The sequence below is a fragment of the Dipodomys spectabilis genome, unplaced genomic scaffold (genome assembly GCF_019054845.1).
Source record: "Dipodomys spectabilis isolate Male_0828 unplaced genomic scaffold, ASM1905484v1 ptg000826l, whole genome shotgun sequence".
Lineage (NCBI taxonomy): Eukaryota > Metazoa > Chordata > Mammalia > Rodentia > Heteromyidae > Dipodomys > Dipodomys spectabilis.
In genome coordinates this window covers 482,680-505,366 of record NW_024871503.1, presented here as the reverse complement: position 1 = coordinate 505,366, position 22,687 = coordinate 482,680, and the positions used below count along the sequence as shown (strand labels likewise).

The following is a 22,687-nucleotide window of genomic DNA, read 5'->3' as shown; positions in this document are numbered from 1 at the left end:
TGTCTCGCTAGCAAATGCTACCAGCTAGAGAAAGGACTGCAGACTCTAGGGCTGCCTGTGGAGCCCAGAATAGAATCTACCCACGGTGGAAAATGTCAAGTCCTTCACCGAGTCAAGGTCGCCTCCTTCAGGCAGCCCTCCCTGAATTCATCATCCCTGAGCTGATTGCCCGTAGCCTCGGCCCTTCAAATGGGCTGCTAGGTTGATGCTGCCACGCGGGGTGGGGGGGGAAACGGAGGACTTTGTTCAGCCCCCCTCCACCGCCCCCCCACCCCATGACCCAGCTCTGGGCGGTAGAATCAGATTCCCCAGTTTAGACAAACACACCTGTCTGTGTCCAGGCCAGACGAACCCCTGCCTCTCCTTCCTTGCTGGCCCCCCCCCCCGCCCACTAACAGCACTCCCCCATCCCACCTGGGGGATTCCAAGGGGCCAACTTCTTCTCAAAGGGCAAGACAGTAAATTTTCCAGGCTGTGCGTAACACGTCGTTGGTGTTCTAACTTCCCACCCTTTATTCTCAGTGCCCTGGATCAACAAACGGGCACGGCTGTGTTCTAATAAAACTTTATTTACAAACAGGCTGGGTGGAGTGCTGACTCCTGAGTTCAGCATAGGGTGGCCAGCCGTCCAGCTGGCCAGGACCCTCCGATGTTAGCGCTTCCAGACCCGCACCGGGAGAGGTTCTTTAGCCCCCACCCCCCTGGAAAAGCAGGGCTGCTGGCCCCTACTTAGGTAACACACACCAGGCATTGGCATGACTTCACCCCCAAAACCACATCCATCCTTCCAGGGTCAGAGCAGAGAACCGACGCTGGGAAGCTGTGTGCTTAGGGGTGAGCGCGGCAGAGTGGATGTTCTACCAAGAGCCGGCTGCTTGCCTCCGAAGGCCGGAAGCAGGCGCTGCCTTGTCTGGAGAGGAATAAAATTCACCTCTTCTAGAAAATACCTCCCACTGGGAGAGGGTAAAGGTCCTTTCGCTCTCAGGCTCCCGTTCGGCCTTCCATCGGAGTTCCAAAAGGAGACTGAGTGAGAATTATGATTATTATCTTTGTTGGTCATGGGGCTTGAACTCTGGGCCTGGGCGCTGTCCTTCAGCTCACGGTGAGGCTCTACTGCTTGAGCCACAGCACCACTTCCAGTTTTCTGGTGGTTTATTGGAGATAAGAGTCTCAAGGACTTTCCTGCCTGGGCTGGCTTTGAACAGCGATCCTCAGATCTCAGCCTCCTGAGTAGCTGGGATGACAGGCGTGAGCACCGGCGCCCGGCTGTGAGAATCATTTTTATAAGGAGCCTAAGGACCCACAATGGGGTCGCAGACCGAGGGGCCAAAGGACTGGGGGACTCTGAGCTGATCCCCGAGGTTCTGTCCCCCACCTCCCTGAGGGCTTCTGGATGCTATGGATCGCACAGGTCTGGGTTTCTACCTGGAGAAGGAGGGGGACCCCCCCACTATTCCCCCTCTCACTACCTCCCTATCCACCCCCCCCCCCAGTAATCACAGCACTGATGGTGGATATTCAAATAACCACCAGGGGGCACCCGCCACCAGCTCGCGAAGCCCTCAGTAGCCTGGGCCTCCCGTCCTGTCCTGTCCTGTCTGCGAGGAGAGGAGAGGGAGGCAGGAAGGAAAGGAAGAAGGGAAGGAGGAGGAAAGAGATGGAAAGAGGGAAAGGGGAAGCAGGGTGGGGGTAGAGAAGGAAGGAGAGAAGGAAGAAGGGAGGGGAGGGAGGAGGGCAGGTAGGAAGTGAGGTAGGTGGGGCTAGAATCCCCCCAAACCCAGGTCCCCCTCTCTCAGGTCCCATTTCGTATTTGAGTACACGAAGGCTCAGAGAGGTTGCGGGACTTGGGTGTAGGCACCAGCTTGAACATCCCAGACACAGGATCAAACGCCTTGGACCTACTGGTGCCAACCGTGAGTGACCAGAGCCCGGCTCCCGGAGGAAGGGCTGGCAGCTTTCCAATACTGCCAAGTCTCCCAGACAAGCCCCGGGCCAACGCCGCCGCCCGCTGCAGAATTCCTCCCCAGAAACCACTCTCAGCCTCTGCCAGCCCCAGCTTGGTGGGGAAGGGCTGTGTCACACTGGGACATAGACCCTGGGCACTGCCTGTCCATGGTCCCCATAGGGCAGTTAGTCCTGCCAGGCCTGTTTGGCTCTGGTTATCTTCCTCCTGAAGGGACAACTCCAAGTCTGGGGTGGGGGGGGGGTGGCCCCTTCCCAGGGGGTCCAGAGAGTTAAAGAGGCCAACATAGCATTGTGCCCAGGAAAGGGTAAGTACTCAAGTAACAAGGGTTTGTTTTGTTGGTCATGGATCTTGAACTCAAGACCTGGGTGCTGTCCCTGAGCTCTTTTTGCTCAAGGCGAGCGCTCTACTACTTGAGCCACAGCACCACTTCTGGTTTTCTGGTGGTTCACTGGAGATAAGAGTCTCACAGACTTTCCTGCCTGGGCTGGCTTTGAACCACCATCCTCAAATCTTAGCCTCCTGAGTAACTAGGATGACAGGCGTGAGCCACCCTCATCCAGCAGCTACAAGGATTAAAAACACACAAAACCCAGATGCTTGGGAGGCTGTGATGAGGAGGCTTGTGGTTCAAAACCAGCCCAGGAAGAAAAGTTATCTGGGTGGAAATACATCCCAGTATTGGGGGGCATGTGGAACTATGGGTGAACTGGATTTCCTGCTGTTGACTTTTCCTGTGATCCTCATATTCCTCAGCGGACAAGATAAAACTGTGTGAGGAAATTGGGGACGGGAAAGGAAGTGGGGGGGTGCGTGGAGGACTTCCCAGCTGGCAAAACCCCGGCCCTGTGGTTACTCCTGCTGGGCACAGAGATTAGCAGCCCCTCCCACCCACCTGCCCCACTTGGGGGGGGCAAATGGCCCTCGATCCTCCTGCTCATGCCCCCTGTATGCTACAACACGCACGTGCGTCACCCGGCCTGCTTGAGATGGGGTCGCTCTGCCTGGGTTGGCCTTGAAACGCCATCTTCTCAATCTCTGCCCCTGAGTAGCTGAGCTACAGGGTGCCCGGCTTTCTTCCCCTGCTGGGCATGGTCTGGCATGGGGTGGTGTGGTTGGGTTTGCACTGTGGAAGATATCTGGGGATGAAGAGATGTGGGGGGGGTGGACACTGGTGGGGCCTCGGATTTAAGACTCGTTATCTGGTCACCGGGTTCAAATCCCGGCCCTGCCGGCTCAGCGTGTGGTGGAGGGGGGAGGGTTCAGGAGGGGCACTGCCTGCTGGCGCCCGGTTGGTCCCCATGGAGGGGCGATGGGACCCTCCAGGGGGCGCCGTGGAGGCCTCTTGCCCCCTCCCCGCTCCCCCCAGCCCTGTCCGCCCTGTGGCTTTGTGTGTTGGCCTAAAATTAGCTCACGGATTCCTTGGCTGCCCGGCCCCAGCTTCCAACTGACAATTCAAACCAGATGTTTCCAGCTGTTCCCCCCCCCAGCGAAGCTGCGGATCGGGCTGGGGGGGAGGGGGGAGTGTCTGGGCCTGTGTGCGCAGCCCCTCCCCCGTCCCCCAGGGCTGGGACACCTTGCTAAATGGGGGGGGGTGACCCTGCCAGCCACGGCCCTGCCACCACCCGCCCTCCCCTCCCCCGGCCTTGCCAGGCCAGGCCGCGGTGACAGGACCCCGTCCCCACCCCAGCCCAGGCTTCTCACCGGTGGGGACACTGAGGCCCGGGCCTGCTGGGGATGGCGGCGGCGGCAGCAGCAGCGTACCCCGGGGGGCCTGCAGGGTGGCAGCCTCAGCGCCCGGCCCTGTCCCCCGTCTCGGCTGCGGCCCAGCCCGGTGGGCTATAGCGCGGGTGGTCCGCGCAGGGCGGCGGGTCACCAGGGTCGGCAGCTGCACGCGGGAGCCGCGGGCTGGCTGGGTGGGGGCCCTGAGGTGTGTGTGGCCGCGTCCCTCTCGCCCGGGGAGGGGAGGGGAAGCGCGGGGGGGGGGGGGAGGACGGGGAGGGGGGACAAAAGGGGAGAGGAGGGGAAAGAAGGGGGGGAGAGGAGAAGGAAGGAGGGGGGAGAGGAAGGAGGAGAAGTCACTGGAGGGGAGGGGAGGCAAGGAGGGGGAGAGGCTGGCTGTGTGAGGCCCTGCTCCTGAGAAGTGGGGTGAGCAGAGCCCCGAGTTCAGCTCTCAATCCCTCCCCCGCGCCCTCCCCCGCGCTCTCCCCCCCCCCCCCCCCGTGCCTGGCCCCGCGCCCTCCCCCGTGCCCGGGCCCTGCGTGTCATCCACCCTGGTCAGGAGGGCGGCTGTGCCCAGGGCGGTGGGCCCCCACTCCTGCCTTGGCCATCTCCACGGCCCGGTGTGGGCTGAGGGGGAGCGTGCACGCACGTGCACACACGCACAGGCGCACACGCACACACGTACACGCACACGAGCGCACACACACACCCCTTTGAGTCACAAGGTCATCAAACAGGCAGGTCTGAAGGGCACAGGCTTGCACGTGCGTGTGTGCACCCCAGAGCCACACCCACATCCCCGCTCTAGAACCTTCCCTGTGCCCCTGGCCAGCCTCCCTCAAGTGACAGCTCCCGAGTCTGACCTTCATTCTAAAGCTTCATGACGATGCAGCCCTGCCAAGGGTGCTTTTGCTCTGGCGTGGCGTGGCGTGGCGTGGCGTGGCGTGCACATGCGTGGCCCACCACATCCGTGTCCCTTCCCCCACCGAGGGACAGCAGTAGGCGGGAATTCCTGACACAAGGAGAAACTATACCAAGAATCACAGAATATCAGAGGGTAGAGAATCTGGCGCTGACCCTTCCCAGCCTGAAAAGGGAAACCGAGGCTCAGCTCACATAGAGGACCTCCCAGTTTTCAAGCCTTGCCCACTCCCCTGGCGAGAACAGCCCAGTCCCCAGTCTAGTCTTCCCAGAGCAAGTCTCAGGCCAGCCCTTTCCTGCCCCAGGGCCTTTGCACTTGCTCTTCCCTTGGCCTGGGAGCTCCTTCTGCCTTTGCGCACTGAGTTCAGCCTCTCTCCAAGAGGCCACCCCTCAGCTGCTAAAATAACTGCCTTTGCCCCAATCCAAGCTACACCATCTCCTTGACTTTTCTATTTCCTCCACATCAGCTTAGTGCTGGTGACTTTTCTTCTTCCTGGCTGATCTGTCCTCTGCATCTGTCTCCACTTCCAGCCTGGCCTCGGTTTCCCTCTCTATATCCGGCAGGCTGCATGGACTGCCCAGGGGGTGGGCACTGGTCGAGCAGGTGCTGGGACAGAAAAGCTCTGATTCTGGTCCCAAGAGGCTCACGGTCTTTCGAGTCGGGTATAGAGACCACAGCAGACCCGATGTCCTCAGGATCAAGTTGGGGAGCCCCTGGGGGTACAGGGGTACCCAGGCACTACCCAGCGGGCCCCCCCCCAGGCTGGGATTCCTGGAGTTGGTGACCGCTGAGCTACCAGGTTTGGAGAGGGTCTTCAGGTCAAAGCTCCCATCATGGAGCAGATGGGGAAACTGAGGCCCGGGTAGGCATCACAGCACACCCACAGCTCTGGTCTGTCCGGAGGAGGCCATTCTACCTCCACAGAACAACCAGGCAAGGAGGCCACGCCACGGGTGCCCCTCTGCCAGTCAGGCCCCTCCAGCCACATGAAAGGCCGGGCTATTTCTGCCCCGGGGGAACTGTGTCATTAGAAGTGGTTTTGGACCCACGAGGGGCCGGGGCTTGAGGTGGGCCAAGCCCGGGCTGGGCCTTGAGCTCAGCTGGGCGTGATCCTGGCCAAGCCCTGGGCTGGGGGGGGGAGCTTCTCCCCAGACCCCCATCTTGGTTGTTCTGTAGGGCAGGGCTGCGGCCACTAATTACAGTGGACACGGGGCGGGGTTCCCAGTGCCCTCAGGCTGGGCGGGGTCTGGGCCCCGCGCCAGGCCTCTGAAATTACAGCTTGCCAGTGCCACGGGCCTGCCCACGCTCCTGGAGACCCGGGCCGGGCCCCACACGCGTCCCAGAATGAGAGCACATGGACGGGGGGATGTGTGGGAAGACGAGGCCCGGCTGCAAAGCCTGCAGGCCCAGCTCATCTCCTCCTGAAGGACAGACTTCATTTTGTTGTTGTTGTGGCTCTTCGTTTTTGTTGGGTGCCGGTCCTGGGCCTTGAACTCCGGGCCTAAGCGCCATCCCTGAGCTTTTGTGCTCAAGTGTTTGGGTACTCCCACTTAAACGACAGCGCCACTTCCAGCTCTTCGGTGGTTCATTGGAGATAAAGAGTCTCAGAGACTTTCCTGCCCAGGCTGGCTTCAAACCAGGATCCCTAGATCTCAGCCTCCTGAGTAGCTGGGATTACAGGCTTGAGCTGCCATGCCCGGTGACAATATTCCTGAAGAGCTGTCCTAAGGGTACCATGCTACCGTCTACCTCAGGGACTTTGCACCTGTTGTTTTCATGCCGAAAACCCTTCTGTCTCCTCGGCATCCTAAATTACCCCTCATCTGTTGCCTCCTGGAGGACCCTGTGGGGGCTGGGGCCGTAGGAACCCCCTCCCCCATGACTCCTCTCAGTCTCTGTCGGTCTGTGTGCAATGAGGGACCAGTCTTGTGATAACTTGCTCACTGCAGCTTCCAGTCCACATTAGCTCCTCTCTGCCTCCCAGGGTCTGCTGGCTGCACAGATAGAAATTAAGGGCTCAGAGACCCCATGCTGGTGGCTCACGCCTGTAATCCTAACTACTCAGGAGGCTCAGACCAGAGGATGATGGTTCAAAGCCAGCCCAGGCAGGAAAGTCTTAAGAGACTCTTATCTTCAGTGAACTACCAAAAAGGTGGACGTGGTGTGTGTGGCTCAAGTGGTAGAGTGCTAGCCTTGAGCGAAGGCCAGGCCCCAAGTTCAAGCCTCAGGACCAACACACGTGTGCGTGCGTGCGCACACACAAACACACACACACAAAGGCACTGGAAATATTCAAGGCATTGCTGGGTTGAAGCCTGAGATCATTCAAGGGAACACAGAGCTGAAGTCCATACTTTGTAGGGCCTGAGAGAGGGCAGCAATTGGGGCAGACACCCTCATTGGTACTGGAGTCTGGTTAGGGTGCACAGCCTCTTTGGGTTTGTGATCATGACCGAGGTTTGCTGTTATGTTTTCCGATGTGTGTGTGTGTGTGTGTGTGTGTGTGTGTATGTGTGTGTGCACGTGCATGTTGCTGTAGGTCTGTACATGTGTGTGTGTGTGTGTTAGGCCTTTGTGCATGTGTGTCCATGTATGTATGTGTGTGTGCATCCTGGTGGGCCCTTTTTATTTTCTCAACTCAGAGCCTTGCGCACGCTCAACTTGCTTCCGTGGCTGGTGCTCTACCGCTTGAGCCACGCCTCCAGCCTGGCCTTTGGCTGGTTGCAGACTTTTCTGCCTGGGCTGGCTTCATGCCACAGTGCTCAGGGTCTCAGCCTCTGGGGATTAGGCCTTCAAGCTCTCCTCATTGCTGGTTCAGTCACAGACGCCCTGAGCCGCTGCGGGAGGAAGCAAACGGGGCAGGCATGAAAGCATGCACGCGGGGCGCTGCTCGGGCCTCGGGCCCAGGGCCTGCCAGCAGCAGCTCACCTGAGGACCCGGATGAGGGCCTCACCCGGTGAGGTCCGGGCCTCCCCTCCCCGTCTGTGACGTGGGTCTATAACTCCCATCACGTTCAGATCGAAGAACCCAGAATGTCAGAGCCAGGGGCAGCTCAGCCAGCTTCCCGCTCACCCTTAGGAATGGGGAAACTGAGGCCCGGAGAGGCGAAGGGCCTGGATCAGAGCAGGTGTCCGGACTCCACGCCTTGCCTCAGGCTTCCACTTTCCACCCAGGCCTCCCCCCTCCCCAGCACAGCCCGCCCCCCCCCCCCCAGCTCATTCTGCACCCCAGCCTGGAAAACCTGAGTCACAGCTGGAACTCCAAAGAGGAATTTCCCTTCTCACACTTCCAGGGGCCTGGAATGTCTCCTTTGGAGCCTGGTGGGGGGGTGTGGTGGGCCCCCGGCTTGCATCCCTCTGTCTGTCTGTCTGTCTGTCTGTCTGCGCCTGCCCTGGGGACTTGAGGTCAGGGGAGGAAGCCCTAGTCCTTCCCCAGAGACCGGCTGGAGTGGAGGGGGCTGGGATGGTGTGTGGCCCTGCCAGCTCCGCCCTCCTCCTGTCCCCACCCCAAAACCCCTTAATGAAATCAAGCTGGCCCCCGCAGCCCAGTGGGGCGGAGGAGACGAGGCTGAGGCGGAGGTGGAGGCCGAGGCGGGCGCCAGGCAGAGCGGGCAGGGCGGGCGCCTCCGTGCAGGGCTGCTGGGCTGCAGGGCTGCAGGGCGCCCAGGGCCCCCGGGGCAGCGCGGGCCGCGGGGAAGCGGTGAGTCCCCAGGCCCCGGCCGGGCCGGGCTGCTGCGTGCACTGGTGGAGGGGATCCACGTGGCCGGTGGCCAGTGAACTTTGGGGAGCCCCCTGGAGGCTGCGGGGTGCAGGTAGGGGTGTGAGGAGGGTTGGTGGATCGCACTGTCCCAGGCCGCCTGGCTTTCTGCGGGTTGTGGGGTGTGAGGCTCCTGTGCTGTGTGTCAGTGCTGGGAGCCGGGCCGGGGGATGGGGGACGGTTTGGGGGGGATGAGTTGGTGGGATCTTAGTTGTGTGTCGGGATTGTGGGGGACTATTGCCGTGCCTGGCTTGTGCACCCCTGTGCTGACGGCTGTGCGTGGGTGTGTGTGTGCGTGGGTGTGCGTGGGTGTGTGTGTGTGCGTGGGTGTGTGTGTGTGCGTGTGTGTGTGTGTGTGTGCGTGCGTGGGTGTGTGCGTGTGCGTGTGTGCGTGTGTGTGTGTGCGTGGGTGTGCGTGTGCGTGTGCGTGTGTGTGTGTGTGCGTGTGTGTGTGCGTGGGTGTGTGCGTGGGTGTGTGTGTGCACGCCTGTGGCTTTGGGCCCTCAGCATCTCCCCTCCCGCTCTCCCCTCACAAGGCCCCCCCCCCCCCCCCCCCCCGCCCCAGCCTGGTGCGCTCCAGCCCCCTCCCCCCAGCCCACTAATTGAAGCCAGCTTTTCCGTGGGTCACCCTTCCCCCTCCCGCCACCGTCTCTGGGTGGGGGTGGGGCAGCTGTTCTAGCCCCTCCATCTCAAGTCTTGGGGGAGTACCCAGGCCTTGGCAGATTTGTGACCCCAAGTAGGGTCATCTCATGCTAAAAGAGGCCTCGGAGTGGGGGGGGGTCCCCTGGCTGAGCCCCACCACTGGCCTGCCACCACGGGCACTGCGCGCCGCCACCCACAGCTGGGAAGTGCCTCGTGGCTCTTCCCAGCTGCCTCCGGGGCTCCGCTGAGGCTCCCTGGGCAGGCCGTGCTGTCTCTGGGCTCCAGTTTCCTTTCGAGGGAGAATAGAAGGATTAGGCCTGAGCCCAACCCTCTCGCCTGCAGCCCGAGGTTCGAGTCCGGGTGCAAGCAGGACCCAGAGCCCAGCTCCTCCGTGAGAAGGGGGGGGGGGGAGCTGGACTTGCGCGGGCCACGCTGTCACCGCTGCAGAAGAGAAGCCAAGGCCCAGAGAGGGCTGAGGGCCTGTCCAGAGCCACACAGCCACCTCCCGAGAGGCCTGGCGGGATCCACGCCGGACGGTGCCTTCCTACGGGCTGCCATCTTCCTCAGGGGAGCAGGAGGGGCTGGGGGACTCTCAGAGTTGGGGTATCAACCTCTAAGAGCTAGAGTGGCTCCACGTAAGTCCTTTCTCTGGTACATTGGTGCTGTGTGTGTGTGTGTGTGTGTGTGTGTGTGTGTGTGTGTAACTTTGGTCTTGCATTTCTCGGTGGCTGGAGGTAAGGGTACAAAGTTGGTCTTCTCCTGGGGGTGAGGAGGCCTGAGGAAATGGGCACTCATTTCACACAGTTATTTGGGGGGGTTGGGGGGAGCCGGCTAGTCCTGAAGCTTTCTGTTCCTGAACTCCACCTTTCCTGGGTGAGCACTTTCCCAGTGTCCCCTCACGAGGTCTTAACAGCGTGAAGTGGCCACCCCCTACTGCGGCCCATGGCAGATGGGGAAACTGAGGCCTGGAAGAGTCAGCTGGCAGAATGAGCCGTGGTGGAGCCGGGAGGCCAGCCCCTTTGCTCACACCCATGTGGCTGCCCGGCCGCCATGTTTGTCCCAGTGGTGGCCCAGACACCTTCGATAGAGTTGAGTCCCTTGTCTTGACCTGAGGAGGAGGTGGTGGGGTGGGGAAGGAGGAGGGAGGCAAGGCCCAGCCCAGGAGTGGGGAGCTCCTCACTGAACACCTCCTCTCCTTGGTCCACTGGGACGGGGAGGGGGAAGGAGGCACGGGATCCACGGAGCCCCCCCGTCCTGGTACCTCCTCACAGCCCCCACGTGCGTCCGCGCCATCCGCCACCAGCGCAAGTTCGGCCAAACGCCCCTTCACCAGGGCCAGCCCTGTGTCTCAGGCCAGACCGCCGCGAGGCCCGGCCTACTGCAGACGACAGGAAATACTCAAAGAATTCAGAGCAACCAAGTGGCCGGCACAAGTACGGTGTGGCGGTCATTTGCAGGCGAAGGCCCCAGGTCACCTAGAATTGGCCCTGTTACTTTACCTCCTTCTCTCCTCTTCTCTCTCTTCTCTCTTCTTCTCTCTCATTCTCTTCCCTCCCTCCCCCTTCCTTTCCTTCCCTCCTTCCTTCCTTCCCTCCTTCCTTCCTTCCATCTTTCTGTCTTTCTTCCTTTCTTGTTGATCGTAGGGCTTGAACTCAGGTCCTAAGCACTGCCCCTGAGCTCTTTCACTCAAGGCTAGTGCTCTACCACTTTGAGCCACAGTGCCACTAGTGTTTTTGTGTATGTGTGTGTGTGGATAATTGGAGGTAAAATTCTCACAGGGACTTTCCTGCCCAGGTTGGCAACGAACCACAATCCTCAGGTCTCAGCCTCCCGAGTAGCTAGGATGACTGGCGTGAGCCACCCGCTCCGGGCTTACTCCCTCACCTCCTGAGCCCCCAGACAATGCGGCTTGTCCCGAAGCAGGGCCCGAGGCCTCAAGGCTGGGCAGGTGGCCCTGGGAGCTTGCTGTTTGGCCTTGCTCCTGCTCTGTGTCTCCATTCTCCCATCTGAGCTTCGAAGCCAGGACCTAAGAGAGGGCTGGGAAGCGTCTGTGAGCCAGAGCTTCGGCCCGGCCAGCTTCAGGGCCCCGGGCCTCCCGCTGGCCCCAGCCGCCCACTCTCCTGCAATGGGACAGCTAGAGCTTTAATCCCACACTCGGCCATGCCCTTGGGCCGTGTGCAGTTGTTTATCAGCTGGGCTCTCTGGGGGTCCCAGCCCATCAGGGCAGCTCCCACTTTGCCTTGGACATGAGGGGGGTCTCCCAGGGTCCCCCTCAGCCTTGCTTGGGGCCTCAGGGCCAGGTATGGTCAGCCATGGGGGCGGGGGGGGGGGAACTCTGGCTTCCACGCTTCCTGCAGGGCTCAGAGACGTAGGACCTTTCTGACCCTCCCAGCCTCAGTTTACCCACCTGGAGAATGGGGTAATGTAGTATCTCCTTATTAAGACGTTCTCAGAATTCAGTGAGAAATCCTTGGTTAAAACAAAACAAAACAAACCCAGCCGGGCACCGGTGGCTCACGCCTGTCCTCCTAGCTACTCAGGAGGCTGAGATCTGAGGATCGCGGTTCAAAGCCAGCCCAGGCTTTGATAATAAACCGAGAGCTCGCCTTGAGCTGAAGAGCTCAGGGACCGCGTCCAGGCCCAGAGTTCAAGCCCCATGACTAACCAAACCAAACCAAACAAACCCCCCACCCCCAATGCATCAGGACACGCCAAACGGTGAAAGTGTGCCTGTGCTTGACTGATTCAGGCCACCTGCAATGATTGAGCACCTACTGTATACCAGACTTCCCACAAAGTCCCACCACTGAGGAGATGTTCCTGGAACGCCGTTGCTCGGGACCTCCGAGGGAGGCGGGGATCAGGGGCGTCCTCTGTATGAATGAGACCCGCTGTGCTGTGGGGGTTCAACTGCAGAAGGGAAGACACTTCTGGGGTATAGTCTGATCCTGGGGGGTCGGGGTCTGGGCAGCCATGTTTCTGGGTCCTGACTTCTCCCTCCCTCGTCTCCCTGCAGGTTCTGGCGGGGGGGATCATCATGGTCCCCGGCCTCCTCCTCGCTCTGCTGCTGCTCCTGAGCCCAGGCCCTGCGGCCCCCCACTCCGAGTCCCTGCCCGCGGCCTTCCTGGAGGACACGGGAGGCAGCGGGGAGGCCGAGGGCTCGTCGGCCTCCTCTCCGAGCCTCCCGCCCCCGGGGACCCCAGCCCTGGGCCCCACACCGTCCGTGGGACCGCAGCCCACGCCCCGGGGGGGCCCGGCCCCCCCCACTAGCCTCCTGGAGGGGCTCGTGGATTTCTTCCGCCAGTACGCCATGCTCATCGCCGTGGTGGGCTCCCTGGCCTTCCTGCTCATGTTCATCGTCTGCGCCGCCGTCATCACTCGCCAGAAGCACAAGGCCACGGCCTACTACCCGTCCTCCTTCCCCAAGAAGAAGTACGTGGACCAGAGTGACCGCGCCGGGGGTCCCCGAGCCTTCAGCGAGGTCCCCGACAGAGCTCCCGACAGCCGGCCCGACGAGGGCTTCGATTCCTCCCTGCAGCTCCAGGCTGACATCCTGGCCGCCACCCAGAACCTCAAATCACCTGCCAGAGCTGCCCCTGCCAGCGGGGAGGGCGCCAGGCTGGTGAGGGGCAGCGCCCAGGGCAGCCAGGAGGAGGCCCAGGAAGCCCCAGGCCCCGGGACCTCCAGGGAGAAACCAGAAGTCCCAGAGGAGATGCGCTCAGCGGAGGGAGCTGTGGCAGCCAGCGAGGGCCATGAGGCTCCAGAAACCTCCTTCGCAGCCCAGGAAGCCCAGGGACCAGCGGGTCCCCCTGAAGGCCTATGTGCCTGCAGTACTGTCTCCCCCAGCGTCTAAGAGGTTCTGGAGCTGCTGGCCTTGACCGTGAGGACCTTCTCCTTCCCCTCCCCGAGCTGTGCTCACCCCCTCAAGCAAAAGGCCTCCAACTCCAACCATTCCTGACACCCCTCCTTAGCCTTCTTTGGGGGCCCTGTCCTCCAGCTGGCAGAGCTGCCGGACTCTGCTGCACCCCAGGAATCTTCCCTCAGATGTCAGCAGCTTGGAATGCCCCTGGGGGGTCTCAGGGGCTGCCCCCTGCCCTGCCAGTGCTCATGGGGGTTGGGGTGTCCCCAGGAGACCCCACAGCGTCCGCCACACGGGATGGGTGGCGGAGCAAGTGGACGGCTGGGAACTTGGGCTTTGGGAACCCAAAGGGACCCCCCCTTCTGTGTCTCCCCAACCTGCAGCATCTTCCTGTGGCTCAGAAGGTTCTGGGAGCAAAGACCATGATTTAGGGCCTTCCTGAGGGGTTCCCACGTGGGGTTCCGTGGGCCACCCCTCCCCGGGGGGGAACAAGGTGTAAACATCAAAGGCACGGAGGGAGCGCTCCCTGACTTCCCTCCACAGCTTCACCCTGAGAGACCCCTCCATCCCGAGAAACCCTCACCCCAGCCCCCCAACACCACCTTAAGGGCTTCTGTTGGGTCGGGTTTAAGCTAACGCTTTCCCAAATTGTTTTCCTTTTCTTTTCTTTTTCACAGCTACAAAGTCAAATCCCGTAACTCCCTCTTTGAAAAACATTGCTCCCCATTTTCCTGAAGGTGCCTCTTCTTAGCTGTCCAGCTGCTCTGGGGCTGGGGGTGCAGAGGTTCAGGGCTGTTTCTCCTCCCACTACAGCTATTGGAGTGCACGCATGAATTGAACCTTTCTTATTGGCTGCCTCCCCCCCCAAGCAGGCTGGAAGCTGAGTGGGGGCCGCACTTAGTCCCCCCTCCATTCTGGTGTCTGGCCTGCAGCCTGAAGGGCTGTGGGGTGGGGAGGGAAGTGGGCAGCATCCTCTACTCACAACGACATGGCCGGAAGGCCACACTGCTCTTCGACAGGGAGCCTGGCCTCCGACCTCTCTGGGGTGTCTCTGAGGAACCCCTTCCCAGCCCCCCCAACCTTCACACAGATCCCACGGGGGCAGAGATGTAACACGCCAGCATAATAAAATCGGAATCTGGCTTGGGTGGCGCTGGTTTTCTGGGGGGTGGGGACGAGGCTGCAGTGGGGGGGGGCTGGTGGGGACAGTTCTTGGGGGAGGGAGCCATCTTCCCTGAGGAAACAGATCCAGGCCCTGGTGGTGGTGGTGGTGTGTGTGTGTGTGTGTGTGTGTGTGTGTGTGTGTGTGGCCTGGGCCGGCCTTTGGGCGGCGGCCTCCTCTGTCTTGGCCTCCTTGCCCTCCGGGCAGCCTCCTTCTTGCCTTTGATGGTTTTCTGTGGCGGTCCCTCCCCTGCCCCAGACCTCGTCCTGGGTCCTGGTGGCCAGCTGGGATCCAGATGTGCGGCTGGAGCCTGTGTGAGGTCCCCAGGGTGGTGGGGCGGGGGATGGGGCAGGAGGCTCCCCCCTCCCCAGCCCTCACCCGCCTCCGACGGCCTCACCTCAGCCAGAGGGGGCCCGGGTTGGGTTTCATCCCACACAACGGCCTCTGTCTGCCTCTCGCAGTGGGGAGGGCCGGCCCTGCCTTCTCCGCTCAGCCCGGCTCCTGTGGAGAACCTCCGGAAGAGGCCGAGCGGAATGCCAGGATGCGGTGTGGCTCTGGCAAAGTCAACCAATCAGCCAGTGTCTGTGGGTATCACGCTCCTTGCTCCTGAGCACCCCCCGCCCCCCCCCCCCGCCCCCACCGCCCCGGGACTCAGGCACTGACAGGCTGGAAATGCATCCTCACAACTCCCGCCTCCCGCCTGTGACAAACCCAGGACACTGGAGAGCTGGGGGTCAGCAGCCCCGCTGGTCCTCAGGAGGGCGAGGCACGTGCCATAGCCCTGGCCTGGGTCCCCCGAGGCTGGTGGGGACTTAGGAGGTGGCCTGAGCTGAGCTCCGGGTCAGAACCAACATTGGTATCATCTCTGAGCTTTTCTAGCTGCTGTTCCTTCTGCCTATGATCTCCTTCCACCCTCCTTTCTCCCAGTGCCAGGGTAACTTTCCCTCTGCCTCAGCTTCTGCCCTGGATGCCTTGTCATCTACACACCCTCCCCCCACCCCCCTGTTCCTTTCCCATCAGCCCAGGTTTGCCCCTTCCGTGTCCCCCGGACTTAGTGCCAGGCCTTGCCCCCAACACTTGACAACATGAACTTATTGCCAACCCTAGGAGTGAGTCTGTCATTTCTGTCCCAGAAAAGGAACTGAGGCCAGAAAGGGGCAGCTGGGAACCTGGCATTGGCTTCTGTATTCTCTGATGGGGCTCTACTTCTTTGAGGAATGAGGGGAGAGGTAGATGGTGGAAGGCGGTTGGTTAGAGGGATGGGTGGATGGATAGAAGGATGGATGGATGAGTGGGTATGTAGGTGGGTGAATGGATAGATGGGTAGATAGGTTGATGGATGGATGGGTGGGTGATGAGTGGGTGGTGGGTAGGTGGATGGATGGGTGGATGGCTGGCTGGCTGGGTAGATGACTGGATGGATGGATAGTTGGATAGATGGATGGATGGATGAGTGGGTGGGTAGATGGATGGGTGTGCCTGTGGGTGGTTGGATGGATGGGTGGATGGATAGGTTGATGGCTGGCTGGCTGGGTGGGTGGGTGGATGAATGGGTGGGTGGTGGGTGGGTGGTGGGTAGGTGGATGGATGGGTGGATGGATGAGTGGGTGGGTGGGTGGGTGGTAGGTAGGTGGATGGATGAGTGTGTGTGTGGGTGGGTGGATGATGGGTGGGTGGGTGGATGGATGGATGGGTGTGTGTGTGTGGGTGGATGGATGGATGGGTAGATGGATGGGTGGATGGATGAGTGTGTATGTGTGTGGGTGGATGGATGGGTGTGTGTGTGTGGGTGGATGGATGGGTGGGTGGGTGGATGGATGGATGGGTGTGTGTGTGTGTGGGTGGATGGATGGATGGGTAGAAGGATGGGTGGATGGATGAGTGTGTATGTGTGTGGGTGGATGGATGGGTGTGTGTGTGTGTGGGTGGATGGATGGATGGGTAGATGGATGGATGGAGGGATGGGTGGGTGGGGGGTGGTGTGTAGGTGGGTGGTGGGCAGGTGGATGGATGGGTGGGTGGTAGGTATGTGGATGGATGGATGTCTGTGTGGGTGGGTGGGTGGATGGGTTGGTGGATGGGTGGGTGGGTGGATGGGTGTGGGGGGGGTGGGGGGGTGGGGGTGGATGGATGGATGGAGGGGTGGGTGAGTGGGGGTGGTGTGTAGGTGGGTGGTGGGTAGATGGATGGATAGATGTCTGTGTGGGTGGATGGGTGGATGGATGGGTGGGTGGTGGATGCATGCCGGGAGGGGACAGCAGGGCTCTGCTTCAGGTTTCCTCTGGCTGCTTAGAAATAGCAGGAGGATTTGGCGCTGGCTCCAGGAGAGCAGAGGGTCCTTGGCAGCTGCTCCCCGTCCCCGGGGCCGCCCAGGGCTTGAAGCAGCAGCTGCAGAGTGGAAAATAGCGCAGCTCCTAAGTCTGCGTCTGCTGGGTGGTGACGCCAGCGGCAGCTGCCATGTGCACTGCCCCCTGGGGCCTGGGGGGACGCCTGGGGTCCCCTGAGGCCTTCTCCCTTAGGGTCCTGGGGAGCCAGACTCAATGCAGGGGGCTGAGGCGGAGGAGGGCCTTGGGGTGCACAGGAGTGTGGACTGGAGGCAGCAGAAGGTGTGGGGGAGAAGGCAGGACACTGGAGGGAGCCCCAGCAGGCTCTGAGTGGGAACCCCGTGGGCATAAGTGCCGGGCAGTGCAGTGCACCAGGCAAGCCTGCTCAGCCCTCCAGCTGTGTGACTTGGATAAATGGCGTCACCTCTCTGGGCTTGGGCTTCCTGGTCTGTGAAGGGGGTACAGCGTGGCTCGGACCGTGGCGTGGGCTCCCAGCACTCAGTGAACGGAGCCGTGGTGGCCACGCGTGGCTCTCAGCCCCAGGGCAAAGGGACATTTCCATGCGTAAACCACTGGGTTCTTCGAGAGGCCACGCTTAGAGGCTCCGTCGGATCAGCGATCTGAGAGTCATCAGAGTGATTCGTGCAGGAAGGAAGGTTCTGGAAATGCTGGGGAAGTCAGAGGAGTGACAGCAGCCAGGGACCCCTGGGTGGTGTGAAAGGTTGAGAGAGGGGCGAAGAGAGACCAGCTTATGTCACCCCTCCCCCATGGGGTCAGAGGTCACAGCTCAGCTGTCCCTGATCTTCCCTCCCCCAGCCTGGGAGCCGACACTGGGGAGTTGATGCGTGTGTAGGAGCTGCGGGGGGGGGGGGTGGGTGGGGGGGGGGGTGGGGGGGTGGGAGGGCCCTGGGGGGCTGGGGGGGAGGGGCAGGTGCCAGGGCTGGGAGCTTGTCACTCCTGTCAAGGCTGGGTTCTTTTCATTTTCTTTCTTCTTTTTGTCTGTCTTGGGGCTTGAACTCTGGGCCTGGGCGCTGTCCCTCAGCTCTTCCACTTGAGCCACAGCGCCACTTCAGGTTTTCTGGTGGTTTATTGGAGATAAGAGTCTCACGGACTTTCCTGCCCGGGCTGGCTTTGAACCGTGATCTTCAGATCTCAGTCTCCTGAGTAGCTGGGATGACAGGCGTGAGCCACGGGCCCCTGGTTTCCATTGCTTCCTGAGCCTGGAGCCCAGGGTGGGGCGGTACCAAGCACTTGCTTTGCCCTCCCCCCCCCCCCCCCCCCAGGAAGCTGAGAGAAAGCTGCTGCTGCCCAGGGGAAGATGAGGAGCTCAGAGAGGTCAGGGCTGGCCTAGGGTCACACAGCTAGGCAATGTCTGAGCTGAGCTTTTAAACTTCAGGGGGCCTTGGCTTCTAACCATTGTTCGGCACCAGCTGTAGCAAGGAACGAATGAATGACACATCAGGGTACGGGGCCAAGGCCAACGCGTCCAGACTTCTGCAGGCCCCGCAGGTCAGCTGCTGGCCCCCCGGATCCCATGTGCTCTGCAGGGCGGAAGGGTCCGGAAGACGCTTTGACCACAATCTGCCTCCCATCCGCGTCAGGGCCTTCCTGTCTGCTCACAATCAGCACCCACCGCCGCCGGTGCCCGCCTGGCCTGGCGGGAAGCCCGCAGACCAACACCTCACACAAGCAGCCGCCGATTACCCATCCTGAGCAAGGGCCAGCTTGGAGTGGCCGCCCTGGGTGGCAGTAAGTGACCAGGCTGTGTTTGCGGACACCAGTGGCCTGGGCCTGGACCCCGATGCCCCGATGTGGGGTGAGCTGAGAGCCCATGGGGTCCAGAGGCCAGGCCCACCACCCCAGGGTGGAAACAATCTCTGTCTCTGTCTGTCTCTGTCTCTCTCGCTCTGTCTGTCTGTCTCTTTTTGAGGAGGGAGATTGAAACAGGGCCTCACTATGTAGTCCAGGCTGTCCTTAAATTCAACTCAAGATCCTCCTAGCTCCATTTCACAAGTGCTGGGACTACAGGTGTGTGCCACAACTCCTGTCTTGGCGGCGGGGGGTGGGGGGTAGGTAGGGTCTTTTACAATGGGGAAGTGGAAGGGGTGGTGTCTGGGATGCATGGAAGGAGGAGGAGGCCAGGAAGGCTGTCTCCCCAGCCCTTCTTGTGCAAGAGCTGCATTTATATTTAGGAGGAAACGGTAGCCTCGTCCCTAGCCAGCCCTCCCGCCGCAGGCATTAGCGACCATGCCTGCTGCCTGCAATCCAGCCCAAGCTCAGGTTTCCCTGTGTCTGAGATGGAGCTGGGGAGCAGGGAATGGGAGCAATCAAGTTGCCCAGATAGTCCCCTCTCTCATCTCTAGCATGCTCAGGAAGTCCCCTCTTTTATCTAACCTATATCAAGCAGGTTGCATCAAAGACCAGTTTTCGCCTAGCCTGCGCACATCCACTTCTGATAGAACCACTGGGCTTGCCATGTTAGCAATCGTCATTTTCTTTTGGACGGCACTTGAGTTTGAACGGAGAGTGTGGCACATGATACTGCAGGTGCTTTACCACTTGATCCACACCACCCCAGCCCCTTTCACTTTGGTTGTTATTATTATGTTTTGAATAAAGTCTCACCCTTAATCCCAGGTTGGCCTGTGCTAAGATCCACCTATTCATGCTTCTCCCTTAGCTGAGATGACAGGTGTGAACCACTATACTTGGCTTATTGGTTGAGATGGAATCCCATGAAGTAAGCTGGCCTTCAATCGCCATCATCGTCTTGTTCTCAGCCTCTGGAGCAGCTAGTATTATAGGCATGAGCCACGGCACACAGCCAGGCAAGACTCTTGAATTCTTCCCATGACCTCTTCCAAGATAAGGACATTTTTCCCCCGGTCAGGATCTGAGCATACAGTGTGTGGTTTTGAGCAGCCTAGAGTGGAAGACAAATATCTGCCTTCAGAGGCTCCCATGGCACACCTAGCAAGTTTGTAAATGTCCTTGCCCTTTGACCTGGAAATGCTTCTGGAACCTGCCAGCAGAAGGTCCTGGGAGGGGGTGTGTGTGCTGGTGGGGCTGTGGTGCGTGTTCCAGGGTGCTGGTGGCTGCATCCACAGTCACCCCCCCGGGTTGTTAGCCACCTGCTCAGGTGCCAGCTCAGACCCTGCCTCCCTGGGCAGGGGGAGGGGGCCCCGGTGACAGAGCTGGGGGCCATGTTCCCATGAGTGTCCATGTGTGTGTGTGCAGCTTTGGCTGGCAGGGCAGAAGGCGCTCGCAGTCTCCGCCCTGGCGCTCCCAGTCCATCCTGTGTCCTCACCTCCCTGCCGTGGCTCCCGAGAGGAAGGCCTGGCGCTGCTACGGCCCAGCTCCCTGGGGATGCTGGGCCGGTCCCTTCTGGAGTCCCTCTAGTGTGGAGCATGGTGTCGATGCCAGTCTGTACTTGGCATGGCATCCTTGGCACTGGCTGACTCTTGTGGGAGCCTCACACAGAGGCTTTTGGGCAAAGAGCTGTGTCCTTGGGGAAAGGGATGGTGGAGGCCACCTGGGACCTGGGGAGCATGGGTTATATAGAGTCTCTGTAGTTCTTCATTCAAGTTCCAGACAGGGAAATGCCACCTGAAGGTGTGCAGAAAGCTCATGAGCAAGCAAACAGCTCTCCAGCCCAGCCACCTGATGGTTTAACCCTCATTCAAGGATTAACTGCCGTGGCAGGCATACCCTGTCTGTAATCCCAGCACACAGGAGGCTGAAGCCAAGAGGCCCACCCATTTGAGGCCAGCCTGGGCTACATGCACAGACCTTGACTCAAAATACCAAGGTGAAGGATGTAACGCTGCGGTGGAGCCTTGTCTAGCATGTGTAAGGCTCCAACCCTGTAACAAAGAAGACAAGAAAAGGTGGACGCCCCGTGGGGGGCTGTCTCCTCCCTCCCTTTCTGCTGTTCACATCCCACATTTCGGGAGGGTGTTAGTGCGATGGTGACCATGTCCAATTCAGTGCGGAGGGCCTGCAGAGCTGGGGGGGGGGTGGATGTGGTGATGGGGGGGTGGCAGTGGCTGTGAAAAGCAGGGAGGAGGAGATGGAGGAGGAGGACCAGGAGGAGATGATGGAGGAAGAGAAGGGGGAGATGGAGGAGGACAAGGAGGAGGAGAAGAGGAGGTGATGGAGGAGAAGATGATGGAAAAGTAGGAGGAGATGATGGAGGAGGGGAAGGTGGAGGAGGAGGAAACAGTTGATGGAGGAGAAGATGATGGAGGGGAAGGAGAAGGTGATGATGGAGGAGAAGGTGGAGGAGGAGGAAAAAGAGATCATGGAGGAGAAGGAGATGATGGAAGAGATGACAGATAAGAAGGAGGAGATGGAGGAAATGGAGGGAGAAATGATGATGGAGGAGACAGAGGAAGAGATGATGATGGAGGAGGAGACAATGGAGAGATGATGATGGAGGAGGAGACGATGGAGAGATGATGGAGGACAGAGGAAGAGATGATGATGGAGGGAAGGAGAAGGAGATGATGGAAGAGATGACAGACGAGGAGGAGATGGAGGAAGTGGAGGGAGAAATGATGGAGGAGACGGAGGAAGAGATGATGATGGAGGAGGAGATGATGGAAGAGATGATGGAGGGGGAGATGATGGAGGAGACGGAGGAAGAGATGATGATGGAGAAGGAGATGGGAGAGATGATGGAGGAGGAGATGATGATGGAGAAGGAGATGATGGGAGAGATGATGGAGGAGGAGATGATGATGGAGAAGGAGATGGGAGAGATGATGGAGGGGGAGATGATGATGGAGAAGGAGATGATGATGGAGGAGATGATGGGAGAGATGATGGAGGGGGAGATGATGATGGAGAAGGAGATGGTGGGAGAGATGATGGAGGGGGAGATGATGATGGAGAAGGAGATGATGGGAGAGATGATGGAGGGGGAGATGATGATGGAGGAGGAGATGATGGAAGAGATGATGGAGGGGGAGATGATGATGGAGAAGGAGATGATGGGAGAGATGATGGAGGGGGAGATGATGATGGAGAAGGAGATGATGGGAGAGATGATGGAGGGGGAGATGATGATGGAGAAGGAGATGATGGAGGGGGAGATGATGATGGAGAAGGAGATGGGAGAGATGATGGAGGAGACAGAGGAAAAGATGATGGAAGAGAAGGAGGAGGAGGAGGATATGATGGAGAAGGAGATGGAGGAGGAGGAGGTGAAGATGATGATGGAGAAGGAAAAGGCTATGATGGAGGCGGAGGTGATCCTGCGGGAGGAAGAGGCGGAGGTGACAGTGATGGAGGAGGAGGAGACGATGTTGGTAATGGTGACAGGTGGCCGAGGTGAAGGTCATGAGGCTGGAGGTGAAGGTCAGAGGTTTTCCTAGTGGGTTAGCGGTGAGCACCTTTTCTTGGACCCCCGTGGAAGGGGGATGCCATTGCAGCATCCGCGTCTTTAGTCGTAGAGTGCTGAGTTTTGGGCCACCATAGCCAGTGACCGTTACCTAGCTTTCTTTCCCTCACTGTGGGATGCTGGATTCAAACCCCCTCAGGCAGGGAGTCTCCTGCCTCCCTGCTTCCTCCCTTCTTCTTCCTCTCTCCCCTCCTCCCTTTCCCTCCCCGTCTCCCTCCCCTCCCTGTGTCCTCTCCCCCCTCAGGTGCCCACACTGCCTGGTGCAGGGCTGGGCTGGGCTGGGCGGAGGCGGCCCTGGAGCTCAGCCTCGCTCTGTGCTGTGTCAGCACTTTCTGCCAGCCTGCCTTCTGCTGCCGTTTCCGGTCCCAGTCCCAGGGGGGACCCCGCTCCCCCCCCCCAAAGTTGTTCCAGACAGAGCCGGAGACATTCTGAGGTTGGGTTAGAGTGCTGGTGGCAGGCGGGTGGGCAGGAGGGGCTCTCCAAGCCTTGTATTCCTTCCCAGGACAGGGGAGGGGGAGGCGTATGTCTGGGGGAGCTTTCGGGGTGAGGGAGAAGGGCCAGGCTGCTGGGATGAATCATGGGCTGGCCAGGCTGGTTATTGGCTGAAAGGAGAAGTTGTTCAAGTCTGTGGAATCTTTTTGTTTGAGCTGGGAGGGAAAACGCTGCCTGGGCTGCAGTTTCTCATTTTGCAGACATGGCGAGGGACAAAGGGAAGCAGGGGAGTTGGGGTGGAGGACTTGCTGCCTGGTTTTCCCAGGGTCTGACTGTGGATGGGGGTCACTGGGGAGAAGGAACAGGGAGGGGGAGAACAAGGTCCTACCTAGCTATCTAGGCTTCTGAGACTTACGGGGATACCTCTGGCGTCCTCGCTCCCTGAACAACACAGACGTGCACGGTGAACACAGAGTGGATGCAGAGGCCTCCCCTTACCATGGT

General features: G+C 60.2%; 1 protein-coding gene across 1 annotated transcript; it reads left to right on the top strand.

Annotated features, from left to right (window-relative positions):
• Positions 1-12,035: 12,035 nt before the first annotated feature.
• Tmem119 (transmembrane protein 119) lies at positions 12,036-13,837 on the top strand. The gene has a single exon (XM_042673413.1). The coding sequence runs from the start codon at positions 12,043-12,045 to the stop codon at positions 12,856-12,858; it is 816 nt and encodes a 271-aa protein (XP_042529347.1). The 5' UTR covers positions 12,036-12,042; the 3' UTR covers positions 12,859-13,837.
• Positions 13,838-22,687: the final 8,850 nt, after the last annotated feature.

Bases quoted from the DNA above. Each gene is read 5' to 3' on its own strand.
- Tmem119 (XM_042673413.1), top strand. From the start codon at position 12,043: ATGGTCCCCGGCCTCCTCCTCGCTCTGCTGCTGCTCCTGAGCCCAGGC.